Here is a 22929-nt window from a genome sequence, read left to right on the forward strand (position 1 = left end):
GGGTACAAAACTCGAGCTTCGCGCAGGCTTTGTAGCCTTGGCACCATGGTGCAAGGGTGTCTGCGTTGGGCTACTTCAACTCCCCCAAATTCATTAGAATAGTTGCCACGGAACAAGAGTAAGTATACAAAACAGTGATGGATGGAATGCTTGAATGAATCTCAGCCACTGGTAATTACTCGGTGCTGCATCGCAGTCCATTGTTATTTTGCACACCATGCCACTTCAGTTTGGACCCAACTATACGCAAATCAGTCTTGACCCTGCTCACAGAACAAGGATAAGGCATATGTTGTGGGCTTAATATGTGAAAAAAAGTCTTAAGAGTCTGCCTCCAGTGCTGCCATCTGCCAGTGGGCGTGCATCTGAAACCATAAGGGGGGTGAATACAGCCACCAAATCGCTGATGATGCCAAAAGCAAAAAAAAAGAGACAATTCCACACCCAACTACTAGATGTGGGAATAGTGCACAGCATGTGAATTCCTCTTTCTATGTGTTGCATTCTATAGCACACATAGAAAGAGGAACACATCTCCTAGGATTGTTTTTGTGCTGGAAGGTGCCCCTTCCTGCACAAAAACAATCCTGCATGAACCACAGGCACCCTTGCACCTTGCACCTTGGTGGGTGCCAGGTGAGAAGTAGCATTTTAACACCTGCTTTGGTGCTAGGCAGCAAATTGTTCCCCAGCGCAAGAGGGAAAGGACAGAAATGCACTGTATCTTATAAGTATGGTGCATTTCTGCCCTTTTCCTGTGGTGCAGGGCAGCTCAGCAGGGTCACTTGCTGCGCTTCCCTGTGCCACATCCTTGCAACTATGCCCCTAAGAGTCAGATGCTGAGAATTTGAATGTTCCCTGCTTCTTAAGCAAACCACTAGAGTCAGAATTTATGTTTTGAAGCAGCAAAGGGGCGGTGTAGTTGCTTTGTATAGTTAGTGAAACAGTTTATTTAGTTAAAATCCATGTGTACCTTTAGGGTGCCCAAAACCTCCTCCCAGATGTTTTAGGAAAAAAAAGATCATGGCAGGAGAGCGATAACTCTGAAAGTAGGGGGGGCGTGGTCGGACGCCAATGACGGTGGAAGTCTCCTCGTGAGGCTTCCGTCTTAAATCCCCCACCTCGGCACATTCTGTAGGTCAGAGGACCCCTAACCCAGCCAACGGAGTGGCTGAAGGTGCGGGGAAGCTGCGGGCGGGTCGGTAGATGTCTGACCAGCTCGTGGCTTGAGACCGGAGGCACAAAGGCGAAGCGGCACGGAGCCACGAATAAAACAAGATGGCGGCCGCCATGAGAGGACGGAGCTGGCACTTCCCGGGAGGGAGCGGAGGCGTCCTTCATCCCCTGAACTGAGGTGAGGGGTCCCGGGGACACCCGGAGCAGCAGCCCCGATAGGCTCGGTGGGTGCTGCGGCGGAGGAGCCGGACTACAAACGAGGAAGGCGAGGGAGAGGGATCTTGCTCTGTTCTGGCCCCTGGTGGCTCCGGGGCGGCCCCCTCTGATATGGAGGCCCTGACGTGTGAAACACACTAGCGGAGGACAGTGGGCGCCCTTTCTCCTCATAGCGGCAGAACCTCCTGACGACAGGGGGGACCAGGGCGGAGCCAACAGGGAGTCCTATCGAAGCCCTACGAAACCGTGAGCATTACACAAACACCCCAGGACTGGGCGGAACCTGGGGGGGGAGGGGGTTTGGGAGCCCTTCCCTCAGATTTAATATTGACTGGAGCGATCTGGGGGTTAGAGACAGATCCTCTGGTGATCCTGCCCAGCCCAGTATAAAGTGGGACCAGGAGAGAAAGGGCAAAGGCACCTGGAGAGAACAAGCCTGATGTCGCAGAAGAGCGGTAAAACTGGCAGCAAAAAGGAAACGGAACCAAAAAGTGGACCAAACTTAAGGGAGATGACCGACCAGGGAGGCATCCTGAATCCCCGCCAGGGGAAAAACGAGGAGACCCCACCCTCCAGGATGTACTGCAGGCCATAACAGCCTCCCGGGTGGCACTAGAAGGGAAAATTGATGCATTGGCCACGGACCTCACAGTACTCAGAGACGTCCACCGCCGTCTGGCTGAAAAGGTATCCACTGCGGATAGACAGATAGATGAACTTCGGCCAGAAATTAAAGACACAGCCAAGATGGCGCAACAAATGGAAAAACGGATCCGAGATTTGGAACTGCGAGCGGAAGACGCGGAAAACAGATCACAGTGAAATAATATCCGCGTGATTGGCCTGCCTGAACGCACCGAAAAATCCAGCCTGGTGGAGTTCTTCGAACATTGGCTGAAAGAGGAGGTAGCCGGAGACGGATTAACTCCCTTTTTTACGATTGAAAGAGCAAATAGGGACCCAGCTCGCCCCCCTCCCCCAGGGCCCCCCCCAAGGCCAATAATAGCTAGACTACTCCACTACAGGGACAGAGACTACCTGATTAGTCAAAGTAGGAAAAAATGGGACAGCACACTGGACGATCATGTGATTCGTATCTTCCCCAATTTCTCCAGAGAGGGGCAGAAACAAAGAGCCTCTTTCAGGAACGCTAAACAAAAACTCCGCCAATTGGGGATCCAATATGGGATGATGTTCCCTGCAAAATTGAGAGTGGTGGCTAAAGACGGCATACAGTTCTTCAACACGGCAGAAGAAGTTTGGCAGTGGATCGATATGCAAACGCCAGTGGAAAGTATACTCATGATAGGGAGCTCACATACAGAGCGACAGAGGAAAAGCAGGCACAGTAAGGCCCGTAGAGTGGGTATCCCTTCCCCTACTGAGATGCAGAAGGAAAGACAAAAAGCGATGGAAGCGGCTGCTTCATTAAGCGGGCCCGACCTTGGATCCTATAAACGGATACAGGAAGAACTGGAACAATCAGAGTCAGAACAAGAATCTGAACTCTCACACACAACAGAAAAGACAGGCCCAGACGTGACACCGGGCACATCAGACTGTATCATCTGAGGGACTATTGCCGGACTCTCACATGGAAAAAAAGAGATCAAAAATGGAAAACCATCGCGACTGGTACAACCATGACGGACAACACCGAAACTCTGGCCGGCCCCGCGGCAGAGAACTGCATCATTTACAAGAGGACTGGGTCCACAAAACCCCAGAGAATCTTTCATTCCGAGATTGGGGGATGGTGAGGCGTATTACTCCTTGCTCAAACTAGGACCACCCCCTACTTCAATAGACTGGTTAAATCACTTTTTACGTTTGGATGAGGGACGTTCCTACTTTTGTCCTGGGGATGGGGAGTTGGGTTGTTATCTGTTGTATTCAGTTTATGGGGATAGGTAAGCCACAAAGGGAATTCACAGGGGAATTGGAGCTGAACTGGGAGATCGTAAAGATATGCGAAATGATTGGTGTCACAGATAGGGTCGTAACCAGTCGGGGGAGAAAAACTCCGGTATGGCAGTATTAGATTCATATAAATTCCTCACGTGGAATATAAGGGGCATGCACTCAATGGCCAAGAGATATAAGTTCTTTTCTTACTTACAGCGGAGGGGGATTCAGATAGCTATGCTCCAAGAAACGCACCTAACTCAAGCTGAAGGGAAAGCGCTTCAAAAGCGATGGAGAGGCTAGGCATATTACACTTCATATTCAGCATATGCGAGGGGAACACTAATATGGATTAGAGCCGGGGTCCCATTCCAGATGCTGGATAGCCTTATAGACCCAGGGGCCACTTTGTGGCAATTCGTGGATGATTAGAGGGCAGAGAGCTTGCGTTGGTTAACGTTTACGCACCCAAAATGGACCAGGGTGAATTTTTCACACGCATATCAGGCCTATTAGCCCTGTATCTACAATCCCCCTTGCTGTTGGGGGGGGACTTTAACTGTGTAGGAGACCCCACTATGGACGTTCACACCCGCCACTAAATGAGTCCCCTTTGATGAGGGTAGCGCGACAATTTTCGACCTGGCAAAAGAACTGGGGGCCGGTCGATGCCTGGCGTAGATTACACCCAGACGATAGAGACTACTTCTTTTCCCACTTGATGAGTTGCATGTCTGATTAGATGCGTTCTTCTGCACTCCAGATGTCTACCCGCATATCCACAATGCGGAATACTTGGCCCGCACACTCTCTGGTCATAACCCCTTCTTGTTGTTGCTGCGGTGGGGTTCCCCCCCCCCCCCTTACATCCCCACTTGGAGACTCAAACCAGAAATATTGGAAAATGCACTCTTCCAGGGGGAACTGCATCAGCATATCACTCAGTTCTTTGAGGGCAATGAGGCCTCCACTAATAACCCCCTGATTGAGTGGGATGCCTTTAAGGTGGTGTTGAGGGGGAGGTGCATAGCGGGAGCGGTGGGAGTGCGCAGGACTCTTCTCAGGGATACTGAGCGGGCAGAAGATAAGCTAAGAGAGGCCGAGGAAAATAAACCTGGAAACCCGCATCTACAAAATTCCATTTTGGAGCTCAGGGCAGTAGTAGCAGACTGTATAGAGCGTCTCCGGTGCTTTGATTACAGAAACTACCTTACAGGAGCGCACGGAGAGAGAGACAAAGCGGGCCGAATGCTGGCATGGGTTTATCACAGTCTCATAGGACCTCAGCCATATTGGACTTGATAACAGAGCAAGGGGGCCATATATATGGGCAGGAGCAAATTAACTCACAGTTCATGACCTATTACGAACAGCTGTATAAAAGTAAACTCAATTATGACAGGGACACCACTGAGAGTTACTTATCCGAGCTACAACTCGGATCGCTCCCACCTGTTTACGGAACTGTTGGGAGGGGCCATTACGCAGCCAGAGCTTAGAGGAGCCATAAGAGACTTGGCTAGAGGGAAAACCCCGGGGACAGATGGGCTACCTATTGAATTTTATGCTACCTACACAGACATACTCACACCAAGATTGGAAAATGTATATAGGATTGCTAAAGAGCAGGGTGAGTTACCTGCAACAGCGCAAGAAGCGATCATAATCCCCCTCTTAAAAACAGGTAAAAACCCAACAGAAACTGGGGCCTATAGACCATTATCCATGTTGAACCTTGACTATAAGATACTCAGTAAGATATTAGCTACTAGGCTCCTTCCATATATGACAACACTAATACACCCAGATCAGGCAGGATTTATTCCCGGGCGAAACACAGCGGACAATGTTCGTAGATTGCTGGCAGTCATGAGAGATCAGACCCCTGCAGCCACAGCCTCCGGGGTCCTAGCAGTAGATATAAAAAAAGCCTTTGACAGTCTAGAATGGAAGTTCTTTTACACTGTGATGTCCCGGCTTAAACTAGGACCCAAATATATCACCTGGGTAAGACTCTTGTATACCAAACCCATAGCTAGAGTACGCACAGGGCGGACAATATCCAGAAGTTACACGGTTGAGCGAGGTACGAGACAGGGATGCCCCCTGTCGCCACTGTTATTTGCCTTGGCAATGGAACCACTGGCGGCCGCGGCGAGAGCTGGAGAGAGTGGCCTGGGAATCTTAGCAGGAGGCGAGAGACATCGGATAACTCTCTATGCAGATGACCTGTTGATATTCTTAGAGGATGTCCACAGGGATTTGCCCCGAGTGCAGCAGATGCTGTCTCAGTTTGGGGGACACTCTGGCCTGAGAGTGAACTGGGACAAAACCGGATTGTTCCCTCTGAGAGCCTCCCTGACACCTCTGCTGGGACTAGGCCTGGTCAGATGGGTCCGAGCTGTCTCCCATATTTGGGAGTCAAAATCTATCACGATCCACAAGATACCCTAGAGGGCAATATAGGTAGTTCCATACACTCCCTCAGGTCCTGTATGACCTTTTGGCAAACCTTACCACTATCTGTAGCAGGGAGAATAGCGTTTCTTAAAATGATCGTGCTTCCACGACTATTATACCACTTTACAGTACTCCCAATATGGATACCCAGGGCCACATTTAAAGAGCTGGAAACTATGGTAGTGACATTCATATGGGGCGAGGGGCGGACCAAACTCCAGAAACACTCCACAGATGGAGGACTAGCGGTCCCCAATTTTGAAACTTACTACCTGGCAGCGCAACTCCAGTGGCTGGTACAATGGATAACAAGCAGAGTAGAGCCAGGGGCGAGGGTAAAGGCATTCACCCCACCAGGGTCTAGGCTGTTCGAAGTATTATTGAGAACCGCCGGAGACGGGAAACAAGACTTTCCTGAACTAAAAATTTTGACTCAATGTTGGAAAGCTTTCTTGCGCAAAATCAAAATAGGGGCCCCTTACTCACCAGAACTCCCTTTGCTATCGCTGCGGGCTTTGCCCCATCGTGGTGCCTGGAGTGCACTCCAGACTTGGGTAGAGCCCGGAATCCTAACGGTGGGAGCATTATTTAAGGAAGGAACATTGATACCCTTTGATGCTCTCGGGCAGAGTTTGGGCTACCAAGGGGGCACTTCTTGTTGCACGGTTCACTTGCGGGCAATATTCGTAGGCACTGGCAGGGGGAGGGAGGGAACCTCCTACACAGGCGGCATGTTCATATCTGGCGTCCTCAGCTAGCAAACACAAAGCAGTCTCAACCCTTTATAGTAAGATGCGATCTGACAGGACCACTCCTCTGACCCCTCTTAAACTGGCCTGGGAGAAGGATCTAGGCACTGATATTACTGAGGAAGAATGGGAGCGCATTCTGGGGGGTTTCCCTAAAATGACACGCAATGCCAGATTCAAGCTTATAAACTTCTATGTGCTCCATCAGGCATATCTAACACTTGTACGGATTAATAAATATTTCGGGAAGAAGAGCGAGAGCTGCCCACGATGTGGCTTGATAGGGGTGGAATTTAAACATACGTTCTGGGACTGCCCCAAGTTGGGTACATACTGGGCAGAGGTGAACCAAATCGTGGCACGGGCCATAGAAAGAGATATTCCTTGCACAATGGGTCACTGTCTATTGGGTTGGTTTCCACATACAGCCAAACATAAAGTTGCTGACAAGTTTCAGGACTTGGCCTTTTCTCTGGCAAAGCAAGAGATTGCGATGTCCTGGAAGAACCCAGTGGGGCCGAAAACATCCCAATGGAAAAGAGAATTGATTAAATGGGCTAGTAGTGAGGGGAACATTCTCTACCGAGAGGCCAAGAGAGGAATCAAACCTCCTGAAGTGGCAGAGGGCTGAGAGATGGTGCTTGAAACTTTTAGAGCCGAAACCCAGATTGGGTCGACCCCCTGACCCACGCATTGTTCAATGGGCAATAAAGTTATAGTAATGTTCTGACTACTGGCGGTTCCCTCGGGACCCGGACACTGGGAGCGACAAGGAAGATAGAGGAGTAGTATTTTACCTTTAGTTTTGAGAATAAGGTCACACCTAACCATGGCACATTCAGCTCCACTTAGAGAATTACAGTACATCATCACGCTCACCTGGGGGAGGGGAAATAGAAATAGAAGCGGGCAATGGGAGGAATGTTAGGGGATTGGCAGTGATCTCAGAATTCCTTGAATAGTAAAGGTCAGATATTGTGTAGATATAGGACATTTAGATTGTTACATGTAATTTTGTATGATGTTTTAACTACCTGCCAATGACTGATTGAAAATCACAATAAAATATGTTTAAAAAAAAAAACTCTGAAAGTAGCTGGGAACAAAACACTGACATATTGCAAACAAAAACACATAAAAAATGTGGTAGAGCAATACAGGCAGTCACATGATTTCTTATCCATAGCTATAGAAACCTAACATTCCAATGTTTTAGGTCATCAGCAAACTGACTGCAGTCAAGCAGCTCTTGGCAGCCTCCTAGGCTGCGTCAGGCGTCAGAGTCCCCTTTTACCAGCACAAACAACACTCCCTTCTCAGGCTCTGGCTCCAGGTATTTCCAAGAAGTGGCAGCAATTACCCAAGCATGCAGTTCTGTCCCTGATCCCTCTGCACTTGTGGGACATTTTACCTCAATACCTCTTCTCTGGGGCATACCTGATGTAGGCAGTGGGTGGTAGGATTGCCTGTTACTACCCCCCCATGCTGCACAGCAGTCATGAATCAAGACCTTCACCTAAAGAAATCAGTTTGAGGATGAGACCTCAGCCTCCTGCACTCAGTGTGTCACTGTTTAACCATGTCTCTGTCTCTCTGCTAGGTCTGAGTGACATTTGTATTAGCTGGTAAAATATGCAGAATTTTAGAATTTTCACATTATGTACTTTACCGTTTTTTATACCAGATTGCACGCTTCATGTTAAAATGTCTTGCAAAACATCAGTTATGTTTGTGCTCATAACAGTCTCCTGCCACCAGCATGTGATGTGCAAGCCCGGGTTAAAAAATGTGATGCGAGATAGTAGCAAACCAGAGTTCACCACCAAAGCATCATTTAAAAAACAATTAACATGGGATTTTACAGATTTCGCAAGAGAAAGTATGCAGTTTTGCAACCCCTTTGTTCCCTCTTTTTAAGGTATCTGTAGAGTCGGCCTTTATTGAGAAGGGACCGTATCAGTGAATGGGATGGAAGCAGGAACAGTGACTGAATGAGCAATAGCTTGTTTTCAACTCTATGAAATTAGCCTCTAAGTAGCTGCCTTCCTCTAGAAAAGTTATCTGGAGGGAGAATAGGCATCAGTTCATGGCTTGTTGTTTAGTTCTTAAAAGTCGGCTCAGTTTTCCTTCTGTTCACGTAATGACTGGTTTGTATGTTCCCACTGTGTCCCACCTAGAGTGTACATTCTCACCTTAGTGTTCTTCATGCACAGTCTGTCGTTTACTTCTATCACTGCTAGGATATTGTTTCTCGTTCCCTCTTGAGTCATTGTCATATGAATGTGGATCTCCAACTCCCTCCTCTAACCATGCAGTACATCATTATTTCCGTCGAACTGAGAAGAAATCACAGAAGTCTAGGGTGACTAAAAGAGAAAGACATACTATAAGAGTGGAGAATCTGGGAGAAAAAGAACTCTTGTCTTACTGCAGATGGAAAGTGCACCTAATGGCTCTGACTGTGTGTAGTGAGACACAGATTGTAACACAGAGACTACCCCAGGAGGATGCAGACAGACATACTCACAGGTGAAAACATGCATCCTCACAAATACAGACATAGGCCCTCATTATGAACATGGCGGTGTGGGCCGCCATGCCAGCAGTAGTGGGAAATCCCGCCAGCCGGCATGGCAGCCCACACCGCCACATAATGAAGCCATGGAGGGCCGCCATAGGCGCCCCTCACCCACCACCAGGCTGCTTCCGTCAGGCAGCCTGGCGGTGGACGGCATCATTATCCGACAGGGCAGCGGTGCTGCCCCTCGGATAATGATCCCAAATCCCCTAGCCTTTCCATAGCGGGTTTCACCGCCAGGGAAAGGCTGGCGGAAGGGGTGCACGGGGGCACCCCTGGGGGCCCCTGCACTGCCTATGCACTTGGCATGAGCAGTGCAGGGGCCCCTGTGCAGTGTCCCATCGCGCAGGTCACTGCCCGATTTACGGGCAGTGATCTGTGCGACGGGTGCAGCTGCACCCGCCGCACAGAGGCATTGGTGGCGGCTCCATGTGGAGCCGCCGTCAATGTCCTAGCCAGGCATTCCTCTGGGCCAGCGGGCAGAAACAATGTTTCTGCCCGCTGGCCCAGAGGAATGTACATTATACGGCCGGCGGGGTTCCGGGGGAGCTGGCGGTCACTGGGAAGACCGCCAGCATGAACACAGTGGTTTTGACCGCCCTGTTCATAATGAGGGCCATAGTCACAGGTGAAAACAAACATAGGGCCTGATTCTAACTTTGGAGGACGGTGTTAAACCGTCCCAAAAGTGGCGGATATACCACCTACCGTATTACGAGTTCCATAGGATATAATGGACTCGTAATACGGTAGGTGGTATATCCGCCACTTTTGGGACGGTTTAACACCGTCCTCCAAAGTTAGAATCAGGCCCATAGTCACAGGTGAAAACATGCATCCTCACAGATACAGATATACTCACAGGTGAAAACAGGCATCCTCAGAGATACAGACATACTCACCGGTGCAAACAGACATTCTCACTGGTGAAAACAGACAGGCTCACAGTTGAAAATTGTAGGACACTGAGCTTCATTGCAGATGCCCCCCCCCCCCAATTGTTGCCTCCATTTGCACTGCTAGATGCTGTTTTTTTACTCTGATAGTGCACTGGGACCTGTTAACTAGGACCCAGGGTCAGTGCCCTTTCCCCTTAAAGTAATGTGAATTGGTACACCCAATTGGAAAGGTACTTTCCCCCCTTATAAGTCCCTAGTATATGATACCAGTGGTACCCAGGGCAACGGTGGTAAAGGGGTTACCAGGGCTTCAGCACTGTATTGTGCCACCCTGTGCGACCAAAGCATAGGTGTGTCTGCAGGTCTGCCATTGCAGCCTGTTTGCTTGAGAGAAACCCTGCACACACAATGTCCTAATGTAAGTAACTCACCTCTATGGTAGGCTTCCTAGAGCCCAGGAGGAAGGGTGCATTTATATTAAAGGCAGGCCTTGAAAAAATCATAAAAATGTTACTAGACCTGCAGATCGAGTAACTTGAATAATCTTCACGACCTAATTGTAATGTACATGACCAGTAAACGGGTCTCAAATTGTGTGATCCTAGGGAAATGTTTAAATAAATGACACCCTACAGCCTTTCATTTCAAACCTTTTTACAGCAGGTCAGACAATTCACCTTACAAAATCTTGGAACTCTGCAGTAAGAAGGAAAGAAAGACAAACTGACTTTGGACTTCTGTCTCTGAACACAGAGCAAATGTGACAAGAACAAGATTTAAAGGTGTCTTTATTGCTTCTCCACTTTCTGACTGAACAGAACACCGGTTCTTGGTCAACTTGACAGAAGTGGTGAGTAGGTCCTAAAAATAGCTCGACCTGATAAAATATGGCTTGCCGTAGCTAGTAGGCGAGTAGATTTTTCGAGGCCTGATTAAAGGTGTGGATAAATATGTTCAGACATATATATCACTACAGCAACCCTGTAAAGCAAGGTTTACTGTAAGTAACCAGGGGTCCATAGGTTAACATGGGCTGGCTACCAAGCATACTCTAGATAGCCAGCTCCATTATGGTTCCACCGAATTGTGTCATGTTTGGCCTCAAACATTGTGCTCTTTCATCCCTGACATGATTCTCGTGTCAAGGATGAGCTGCCATGCACTGAGGTGGCATCCTGAGTGGGTGCTTCCCTAAAATACAGAGACCCAGTGCCTTGGCGGGTTTCTTTGAGCCATTTGTCACCATGACAAGAGTCTGCCCTCCTGCTGGTCGTTATAGCACGTCCACAGGATGTGAGACAAAGGACCGAGGACAGGTCAGGACAGGTCACACCTCCGCCCTCCAAGGATGACTAGTGAAAGAGTCATTAAGGCGGTGGGCCTCAAAAGCTTCAACACCCTTGTTATGTAATTAACTTGTCCCCCACTGGAGGACAAAGCCCTTCCTGTGCCTCAAGAAGATTAGCATGCATGCAGACAGGAAAAGTATCGAATCAGGAGGTGTACACCCTCAAAAGGCTAGCCACACCAGGAGGTCTGTACATCCCCAAAAGGCTAGCCACACCTAGGAGGTCTGTACAGCCAAGGAAGGGTTTTGCAATGAAAGTAGAGAGTTCTGGGTAGAAAGGTGGCGTACACCCAAAGGATGTTGTCACCTCAGGGACGGATTAGCCTCAGGGACCAATAGCCCATTGACCACCATCCCTCACACCCTTAATGCCCCCTAAACTAGGATTAAAGGGGATCCCCTGTCACAGAACCCTACTTCTGCACAAGATTACCAAGAAGGACACCAAAGAAGCAAGTGATGACTGACACAGGATTTGGACTCTGCCGCAAAGCTCGAGAAGGGATACTTAAGTCCCTTTGGCACTATATATTGGAACTGCGTGAATGACTTGGGTCAGTGGCTGAAACTCGAGTCTCCCTGCAAGAGAGACTGCTGTGGATTCTAGAAATCAAGTCAGACTACCGTGGACTGGTGAGACCAGTCCCCTGCAAACTGCAGATAAATCGATGTGCTGATCCAGACGAATTGCCATCCACTGGGCCTGCCGAGAGATAGCATGAAGAAAAGTGGTGAAGTGTATGCTGGGAGTTGTAGTTGGGCTCACACCAAGTTTCACACTGCTACCTCACTTCCTTGGACCTCCAGCCACTAAAATAACTTTAGATTTCCTTTGCTGCAACCAAGGCTTGTTGGTTGCCAGTACGGTAACCGACCCTTTAAGTGACATCCATAGCAGGACTGCACTACACAGAACCTGCAACCGACATCGGCAACACCCCTTGTCCTGTCTTTCTGCATCCTCAAACTGGTGAGGTCGACACTGTGGTAAAAGCATCTTTGGTGCGACCTGTTCCCAGTAATTGACAGCTCAAGCTACTTCTGCACCCGGAGTCACTGAGCAAGGTAGAAGAAATCCAGCTGTTGAGCCTGGGTCCTGAGACTACAAAGCCCACTGCTCTGCAAGGCTAAACTTTAATTCAACCCCAAGTGACCAATTGTCAAGTGCTGCATTTTTGACAGCTCCCGTGGCTCCCGTTCAAAGTGATTGACAGCTCAAAGCTACCTCTGCACCCGGACTCACTGAGCAATGTAAAAAAGTGAACTGGCTGTTGAATCCTGGTCCTGGGACCCCAAACACCTCTACCCTGCAAGAGTGAGAAGTAATTCACCCAAGCAGTGACCGTTTGTCACAAGAGTGCTTTTTCCCATTGACCACAATGTTAAAAGCCCAGATTTAAAGCCCACCGACAGTTCAGTAGGTCCCTCTGCACCAGGGGTCCCCGTACAGAGTGCAAGCAATCTGACTGTGGAAATCTGCTCCTGGGGCCCCAGAGACCTCTGCCTCACAAGGGTCGAAAGTAACTCAACCCCTAAGTGGCTGTTTGTTACTAGCAACATTTCCGACTGATTGCAATGTTAAATGTCTGAAGTATTTTATGCATTTATTTCCTAATGCTTTGAAAATTCATAACTCCGGTTATATGTAAGATAAAAAGTATGTTTTGGTGCGTAAATTTATATAAGACTAAGCTCTATTTTTATCAATTGCCAGATTTCTTTTGAGTTTCCTCAGTTATGTATGCACCATAATGGTACTGTAAAATGCTTTACACGTGTTACTCCAGTAATGCCTGACTGCTCTTTGCGACACTACCAGTACTGAGCTAAGGATTCTTGTTGTTGATTCCAAAGATCACCTCTGTGTTTTGTGAGAATATTGCATGGTAAGGCCTCCCAGCCATACCACATAATATTCCTCCTTGCAACAAAAACAGATATACTCACCAGTGCAAACAGGCATACTCACAGGTGAAAACAGACATACTCCCAGGTAAAAACAGACATACTCACAGGTGCAAACAGGCATACTCACAGGCGAAAACAGAAAAACTCATAGGTGAAAACATATATACTGTTAGCCCTGGCATCCTTGGTGTAGTCTGCCCTGTCTTTTTTGCCTCTGCTTCCTGTGTTTTGACTGTATGCTGGACTCTGTTTTTGCTGTTTTTGTTACTCTGGGCACTTTATCACTGCTGACCAGTGCTAAGGTGCAAGTGCTCCTGTGTAAATTGTATTTTTAATTGGCTTTTCCACGTTTAGCATATCTGATTTACTAGAAAGCCCCTAGTAAAGTGCACTAAAGGTGCCCAGGGCCTGTAAATCAAATGCTACTAGTGGGCCTGCAGCACTGATTGTGCCACGAGTAGCCCTGTAAACATGGCTTAGACCTGCCACTGCTGTGTCTGTGTGTGTAGTTTTAACCTGCCAAACCTTACCTTTTTAAACATGTAAGGCACCCCTAAGGTAGGCCCTAGGTAGCCCAATCAGGGAGGGTGCAGTGTATGTTAAAGGTGGGACATGTACTGATGTGTTTCACATGTCCTAATAGTGAAATACTGCAAATTTGATTTTCACTATTGCATGCCTTATCTGTCTCATAGGTTAACATGGGAGCTGCCTTTAAATATCTTTTAAGTGCAGTTTCCCTCTGGGAGCGGGTAGAGAAGAGGAGTTTGGTGTCTCCGAACTCACAATTTAAAAGTACAACTTTGGTAAAGTTTGTTTTTAAATTGGCAGTTTGAAAATGCCACTTTTAGAAAGTGTCTCACTTAAAAATGCTCCTAGAGGAATTATTTAGCTATAGTATGCGTATATATTATCCAGTCTTCAATTAATGAATAAGACAATTCTGTACTGTTAAAATCCAATATATTACTCAATAGGATTCAGGAAGTTCAAATAAATGTACAACAATTCAAACGAATGTCTATTTCATAAACAACAACTCTGGATATAAACCCTCTAGATCATAAAATTGAATCCCAACTGCAGACCCAGGAAGAGGTTATAACCCTCCTCATGACACAGTTCTGCACAATAATTGCCTGGTTTTCAGTCCCAGTTCAAGCAATATCATGGACTTTGAATTCATCTTGTGAAATGAGACGGTAATGTCGACGTTTCGGCCTGTAGTGGCAGTCAGAGGTCTGTCAGACCATCATCAGGACTCAGTGTTGTTAAATAATACCTACACATAAGAAAAATTAATTACAAAACAGTACTTGCAATCTATTAAATCACACCATCTGTTAAACCCAAAAAAACACCAAAACACAGGTGTGGACACTAGTATAAGCCACCACCTATATGACAAGGAAAGTTCAAAAATAGCAACATGCACCATAAAGTACAGTGTGTCAGGCTCCCAAATAGAATAGCTATATTCTGCTACTTACAAAAGGTTGAAAAAATAGGCTCTGTAGCAACACACCAGGAGACTTCAACCTACAAGCCCAAGTAAACAAATCTACAAAGATTAAAATATTAGAATTGCTTAACAATCATACAACATAAACTCTAGAAAAACTCTGCCTCCACTACAGTGTACTCAGACCTTTTAAATATGGAACCGCTAGTGTCTCTCTCCATCCACATCCATTCAACACATGCGAGTCAGAATCAAACATTGCTGGCCTTCCCGGTGAGTTTAAATAAGGAAGTGAAAGGTCATGTGACCATTCCAGTGACTATGGCGGCCATCTCAAACTGGTAAAAATGCCTAACTAATACCCTGAGTTTGGAAACTATTGTAATTACGGAAAGTATACTGTTGTCGACGTGAGTAAGTTAATAAATAAAATATCCATCTGGATATGGAATCGATGCATCGCTGACTTTTTTTACGCAAGCTCACCCGTGCAGCTTTATTTTTTAAGCAAACCTATGGAGTAAGACTCCTTTTAATTTAAAAATTCATATCCGGACTTGTGTATGTTGGATTTTTGTTGTTTCGGTCTTGTTTGAGTTAGATAAATATTGGCTGTTTTTCTAAACTGATGTGGTGTCCATTTTGTAGTCTTTTCACTGTATTAATATGTGTGTTGGTAGAAATACTTCACACACTGCCTTTAAGATAAGCCTGACTGCTTGTGCCAAGCTACCAAGGGGGTGAGCAGGGGTTGTCTTAGGAATGTAACTCCCTTTCCCAGAGTAGAGTGATGGTTCCTGCTTGGACAGAGTGCAAACTGACTGCCAATCAGAGACCCAATTTCTAAGACATACTCACAGGTGAAAACAGGCATACTGCACAGAAACAGACATACACACAGGTGAAAAGAGACATACTTACTGGTGAAAAGAGACATACACGTGAAAAGAGACATACAGGTGCAAACAGACAAACTCGTAGTTGAAAACAGACATACTCACTGGTGCAAACAGGAATGCTCACAGGTGCAATCAAGAATACTCACAGGTGAAAACAGACATACTCCCAGGTGAAAACAGATATACTCATAAGTGAAAACAAACATACTCACAGATGCAAACAGACATTTTCACAGGTGAAAAAAGAGAAACTCACAGCTGAAAATAGACATACTCACAGTTGAAAACAGACAAACTCACAGGTGAAAACAGACATTCTCACAAGTGAAAACAGACATACAAGTGAAAACATGCATACTGCACAGATAAAGACATACACACAGGTGAAAAGAGACATACAGGTGAAAACAGACATACAGGTGCAAAAAGACAAACTCATAGTTGAAAACAGACATACTCACTGGTACAAACAGGAATACTCACAGGTGCAAACAAGAATACTCACAGGTGAAAACAGACATACTCCCAGGTGAAACAGATATAGGTGAAAACAAACATTCACAGGTGCAAACGGACATTTTCACAGGTGAAAAAAGAGAAACTCACAGCTGAAAATAGACATACTCACAGTTGAAAACAGACAAACTCACAGGGGAAAACAGACATACTTTCAGGTGAAAACAGACATGCTCGCATATGCTAACAGACATACTCACAATTGAAAACAGACAAACTCACAGGTGAAAACAGACATACTTTCAGGTGAAAACAGACATACTCACAGTTGAAAACAAGCATACTCAGATGCAAAGACATACTTACTGATGCAAACAGACAAACTCACAGGTGAAAACAGACATACTCACAGGTGAAAACAGACATACTTTCAGGTGAAAACAGACATGCTCACAGATGCTAACAGACATACTCAGTTGAAAACAGACAAACTCACAGGTGAAAACAGACAAACTCACAGGTGAAAACAGACATACTTTCAGTTGAAAACAAGCATACTCAGATGCAAAGACATACTTACTGATGCAAACAGACAAACTCACAGGTGAAAACAGACATACTCACAGGTGAAAACAGAATTACTTTCAGGTGAAAACAGACATACTCACAGTTGAAAACAAGCATACTCAGATGCAAAGACATACTTACTGATGCAAACAGACAAACTCACAGGTGAAAACAGACATACTCACAGGTGGAAACAGACATACTTTCAGGTGAAAACAGACATGATCACAGATGCTAACAGACATACTCACAGTTGAAAACAGACAAACTCACAGGTGAAAACAGACAAACTCACAGGTGAAAACAGACATACTTTCAATTGAAAACAAGCATACTCAGATGCAAAGACATACTTACTGATGCAAACAGACATACTCACAGGTGGGCTTGACTTCTCATGCAAACAAGTTTTTTAATACCTGTCTTCCGACTTCTCTCTCGGGTCCCACATCACTCAACCCTTAACACCTTTCTAACGAGCGAATGACACTGTCTGCGCCAGGAAAGCTGGAGACCACATTCATAATAATAACTCGAATACATGACTGTTTACAGTCTTTTCAGAGGAAATGTTTGCTGATCATAAATGCTGTGATTAATATGTTATTATCACACAATTTAGAGGTGCTTTTAAACCAAAACTCATCACCTCGGAAAGCCCTACAGTCTAACTTGTGTTTATTGCACAAATCGCAGGCATCATGGGGAATAATCAAAAGACAATTGTCATTTAAACTGACCAGAGATGTCACTCATACTGGGGTCAGTTGCAGAACAGAGCTAAAGGTAGTAAAATTTCAACAGGTTGCATACACTTTTACTCTGTGCAAGTCTATGGACCGAAAACATGTGATTGAAAGTTGTCATTCTAACTAATCGTATCTAGAGAGCCAAGTAGCAGATGTTGAGATGGAGAAGATGCGCAACCTGCTCCAGATTGTGATAAGTTCAGGAATTCAGTACTGATTTTATTACGTTTCCTAAAAATCACACTCCTAGTTGCCTATTTTCAAAGTGAGGTCATGCTTCTACAGAAACGTGCAAATGTGCAGCAGTGTCCAAGATGTCCTTTGGGCCTGTTGGTATCCTAAGACCCCATCATGTTTGTTTAGGCCAACAAGTACTTATAATTGCATGATGAGATCTATGGACAAGAAGCATTGGCACAGGAGTACATACCTATGTTTTCACAGTACGCAGTGTACCACCCATAGAAGAATGAAAGGATGACTTGCTTGTCAGACCGGATGTTAGCATGAAGGATATTGACTCACGTTGCTGCCTTTCAGATCAGGGCAGTAAATATAAGTAAATAAAAGGAAAGATGAGAACTGCGTCCATAATACATACTTTGGGACAGATTTACAAGGCCCTTGCGCCTCTTTGCACCACACTAGTGTCTTTTTTTTAATGCTCCTCTGGTGATAAGGAGGCCGTTTCCCCACACCATATGTGCAGAGTGCCGCAATGCATGCATTGTGCCACTTTGTAACCCCTTGCGCCACAGTATACATGTGGACATTCCCACACAGGGAGGCTGCGAAAAATGGTGTGGTGAAATCCACAAGATTTCTCTGCAACAATTTTTCCATCATTTTTAATGCCCGCTTGGGACAGACATTAAAGTGACGGACCCATAGTAACCTATGGGCCTCCCTAGAGCAGAGAGCCACAATAACATCATGAATTATGACGCTACTGTGGAATCGAGCGCCATGGTGCAACGTATTGCAAAGGTTGGGCAGCGGCGGCGCAAGAAAATGGTGCATCGGGGGCCACTTTCTTGTAAATCTGGCTCTTCTTGTTCACTGTAATCACACAAGTGACATCTGTATTCAAAATATATGAAAACATGCAGTTCATTAAAAACATGGCAGTGGGGAGGAGAAGGCAGTCGGCAACCACCAAACGATAGTTTGCGTGTCCTGTGTCATGGGACAGAAGCTGGTATGGGTGTGTAAAGAAATCTGGTACTGCGTGCTACCATACATGCTGCTCATGCGCATGTAGCAGCCGCTTGTGTGATCGAATCTTGGTGTCACATGTAATGTGCACAACAAAGTCACTGTCACTAATATCTACCTGATTTCTGTTTGCTTTTCAGCCTGTGGTTGTATACCAGTCTGTGCCTGTCAGGGAGAACGCTGACATCTCTTCACAAACCTTGTATCCCTCTGCGGACCAGAAAGCAGTCTGCCCAACAAATGCTGAAAATGGTGGTCAACACTCTCAAGAATCATCTCAAGACATGAATCTTTGACTTCAGACACCAGACCGCCCCCTGTGGCTGTAATGTGCATTGTGAGCAGCAGCGCTTGCTCCCCCTGAATCCTGTACACGCAACCTGTGGGCAGAGACAGTCGAAGAGAAAGACATGCAAGAAGCGGTGGAAATGTCACCTGATAGGTTACAAAAGGCCTGGATTAGACACTGCCTTTTTAAGACTGATCTTCGATAGGACCCCGCCCACCGCTTGTGCAAAAGACTGTTCTGCAGCAGGTCTCAGGTCTGACAGAAAAATAATTCTGTGGTGAAACTTGAAAGCGTTTCTTAATCCAAGAAAAAAAATAGATTATCAGTGGCATAGTTTAGTTAATGGGATTGGGGTGGGGGGGTTGAATGTCAAATTTCGCCTGTTTCCCAACGTGGGTCTCAGGATGGATGGGGGAAATAACTATGGCTCTAGATGGACCGGCTCCCATGAGGAACCGGGTCCTCAGTGATTTGCATTAAGTGGGCCTCTGTCTAGAATGGGACAATTGTGGAAAAATGATGGCTTGGAATGCTACCTTGAGTGAGTGCCACTGGTTACACCGTTAGCAAGCATTCGTCCTATCATCTTTTGGGTGTCTGATTGCCAGTAGTATGCCCAGATTCTTAAAACCGGTGCAGCTTTCCAAGCCTACTACTACCAATGTTTGTGAATTCCAAAAAGTTGTAAACTTGCACCCATTAAAAGACTACTTCTAAGGTGCAGAATTACTGCTTTTGTAGTAAAACCATCACTATATACATTTGAGTTCCCAATCCCAAAAATTAAGAAGTTAAAACCTAAAACCTTTTAATTAGAAGAGAGCAATGAGAAAAATCAACACAGGCATAGCAGATCCTACTTGGGGGCCTCTGACCCAACTGCCAAGCCAAGAATACATTTATTTGGAGAGTGTCACCGCAAACACCCCCCTCTACCCATTTATTTGGAATATGTCACACACCAAACTAATCCTCCATCCCCCAAAGCTACTCCCCTGTAGATTAAATTAATTAAGAATGTATAATAAGAGAGGATTGTAAAACCAATCTGAGAGCTGGTAAATTGTGAACATGTGCAGAAAACACCGAAAATGCACCAGGGTGTGGTTGGCACGTACAAGAATTTGGCAGCTTGCTGATCAGCTAGCATCTACCACACTGTACAGATCCAAACTGTAAATGTGGAAGCAGCTGGCAAGGCAGGTGTTTGTTATGCACAAGCCAAATACTTACTAGGGATGCTGCAGGTTAGAGTTATGTTGTGAATACTGTAAGCCCAGATCCTTGGTACTCTGCCAAAAAGATTTATTTTTAATATGTTAGGCTAAAATGCTTTCTGAAGAACTCACCCAGGGACACAGATTTGAGAAGAAATCACAATTTTTTTGTTTATGTTCAAGCATTTGTCTGAAGAACTCATCCAGGGACACAAACTTGAGAAGAAATCACCTTGTATTTTATTTGTGTTCGAGCATTTGTTTTGTTGTTCATGTCAGTATCGATCATGAAAACATACCTGAATATGAATATTATGACACTGAAAAAAATCTTTCCAAATGCAACAAAATGTTGGTTATTATTTCAAACACTATGGGGCATATTTAAGAGCCCCTAGCACCACCTTAGCGCCACCATAGTGGATTTTTTTTTAGACTAAGGCGGCAACAAAGTGGCTTTTTCCACACGCCATATTTACGAAGTGGCGCAATGCATGCACTGCGCCACTTTGTAAACCCTTGCGCCACATTATGCATGCACTAGGCATAATGAATGCAAGTGGGGTGTTCCTGCGCTAGGACGCCCGCAAAAAGGGCGCAGTGGAATTAAACAGATTTCACTGCACCATTTTTGGCGTCATTTTTAAAGCTTGCTCAGAGCAGCCGTAAAATTGACGCTCTCGTAGAAATCTATGGACCTCCTTGCACTTTGTTACATTAGCGCCAAATTTTTTTACACTAATGTAGCAAAGTGCCACATTAGGGTAAAATATTTTGATGCTATTTTCCTAACGCCCGCCATGGTGCACCATATTATAAATACGCCGTAACCATGGTGTCATTAGGTGCCGTAAGGGGGCGCAGAAAATGTGGCGCATCAGCTCTGATGCACCGCTTTGTCTTAAATATGAGCCTATATGTCACTTAGGGCCTGATTTAGAGTTTGGCCTATTGGTTACTCGGTCACAGAGGTGATGGATATATCCTGTCTGCTGTATTACAAGTGCCATAGGATATAATTGACTCGTAATACCAGGGACACGATACTCTGTCGCAATTGTGACGGAGTAACTTGGCCCTCCAAACTCTAAATCAGGCCGTTAGTTTGCCTAGGTAAGGTGAACAAAAGAACATGATCTGAGTAACTTGTTTTTATGCTGAAGGACAAACCATGCCTATTGTCTGTGATGTATAATGCTAATTCACGCATGACCACAGGTTGCCTTTGTTGATGACGGCGTTTGACGGGTGGGGTGGGGGGGCATAGCCTGCAGGAATAAAATATTTGATTTTGCAGTCTATATCTGTGCATGTGCAGGACTGCATTTTCAATGCTTCTAAAACTGCTTTCCAAAAGTATTCTTTTCTTTACAAAATAATTGTCTCACAATACATTGCCACTAATTCTACTCAGTCCCGGAAATCACATTCAGACACAAACAAGAGCTTTCCCTGATTTGGGACTACCAATAGTTATTAATGCATTATTTCTTTAAGCGCTACCTGGATGAGTTTGTGCAGGGAAACACCACAATATTCGGAGTTTTGCAGCTCGAAACATGGGAAAATTTGTGGTATTACTATATCACTCCCTTTGCGAGGTGTGATGATAATGAGGAGGTAACGCTGCACCCGGTAAATACTGCACCATCTGCATGGTACTTACCAAGGCCCATATTTATAATTTTTTAGCACTGTATTTGCATCATTTTTTTACGCACAAGTGGTGGAAAGTTACAAAATATGAGTGTATTTTGTAAGTTTGCGCCGCTTTTGCGTCACACAATGACACAAATGCGGCACTAAAAAAGTATAAATATGGGCCCAAGTGCAGTATCTGAAAAACCACAATATTAGTTGTGCACACCAGCAATTAAATAAATCTAGAGCTTAAAAAAAACCAATAAAAAACATTTTCTTCCACTGTTTTTGCTTAAGCCACTCCATCTGTTCTGGTATATCTACATTCATCAATTGTTTAAGTGAAACAGTGGTAGTGAGCTGAATCGCCTTCAATTCATTTGTACTTGTTCCTAAAGGTAGAACTTTATCCAAATATGCTTGCTTTTGTTTGGCTTTTACTATTGTTCTTTTCTGATGGTGCAAAGCTAAGAATTTAGGGACCTCATCCAAAAATGGCAAACTTTGTTATTTTGATATAGATTTGGCCTATGATTAAACTTTCAAAGACACACTTAAGGCCTGATTTAGAGTTTGGCGGACGTGTTACTCCGTCACAATGTGATGGATATCCCCTCTGCATACTACAATCTCCATAGGCTATTATAGGATCGTAATACAGCGGGCGGGATATCCGTCATGTTTAGGATGGAGTAACCCCCTCCACCAAGCTCTAATCAAGCTCTTAGTCTCTTCTGGTCATGAGTGTGTCTGTTGTGAGCTATTTTGTATGTAAACATCATGACTTATTGGCATTGTAATGCTGAAAGTCAAACTTCAAAAGTATTCCCTGAGGCTCTGTGTTGCCTTCACCAAAACCTCATTTGCAGTCAACCACTGGAGGTTAAATTGAAATTACCCAACTTCTGAATCCATTGAAGTTTGTCCATTATGTTCACCTCTCGTTCTTCACTTCGTGTCTTCACTGATTTTGTGGGATGAAGAAATTCTGAATTGCGTATCTGTCAAACTCTCATTTTCACTCTGGGTACAGTTTTAGGTGTTTGACCCAGCTCATGTCATCAACACAAAACAAATACACACAGAGGAGTTTTGGGTTCTTCCATCGGTTTGTTTGGGTCACGGCCATCAACCAATTCTGGAATAAAGAGTAATTCACATTTTTGATCAGGCTACAGCAATTTTTCAGGGTCAT

The 22929-nt window shown here is 45.4% G+C and overlaps 1 protein-coding gene across 3 annotated transcripts in view; it reads left to right on the plus strand.

Annotated features, from left to right (window-relative positions):
• LOC138287417 (membrane-spanning 4-domains subfamily A member 4A-like) overlaps nucleotides 1-20336 on the plus strand; it is a 214960-nt gene extending 194624 nt beyond the window's left edge. For all 3 annotated transcript variants that reach the window (XM_069227832.1, XM_069227833.1, XM_069227831.1), the window contains exon 7: nucleotides 18728-20336. In XM_069227832.1, the coding sequence (XP_069083933.1) occupies nucleotides 18728-18883 (156 nt within the window). In that variant the 3' untranslated portion in view covers nucleotides 18884-20336. The remainder of the gene's footprint in view (nucleotides 1-18727) is intronic.
• Nucleotides 20337-22929: the final 2593 nt, after the last annotated feature.

This window comes from Pleurodeles waltl, chromosome 4_1 (genome assembly GCF_031143425.1).
Source record: "Pleurodeles waltl isolate 20211129_DDA chromosome 4_1, aPleWal1.hap1.20221129, whole genome shotgun sequence".
Lineage (NCBI taxonomy): Eukaryota > Metazoa > Chordata > Amphibia > Caudata > Salamandridae > Pleurodeles > Pleurodeles waltl.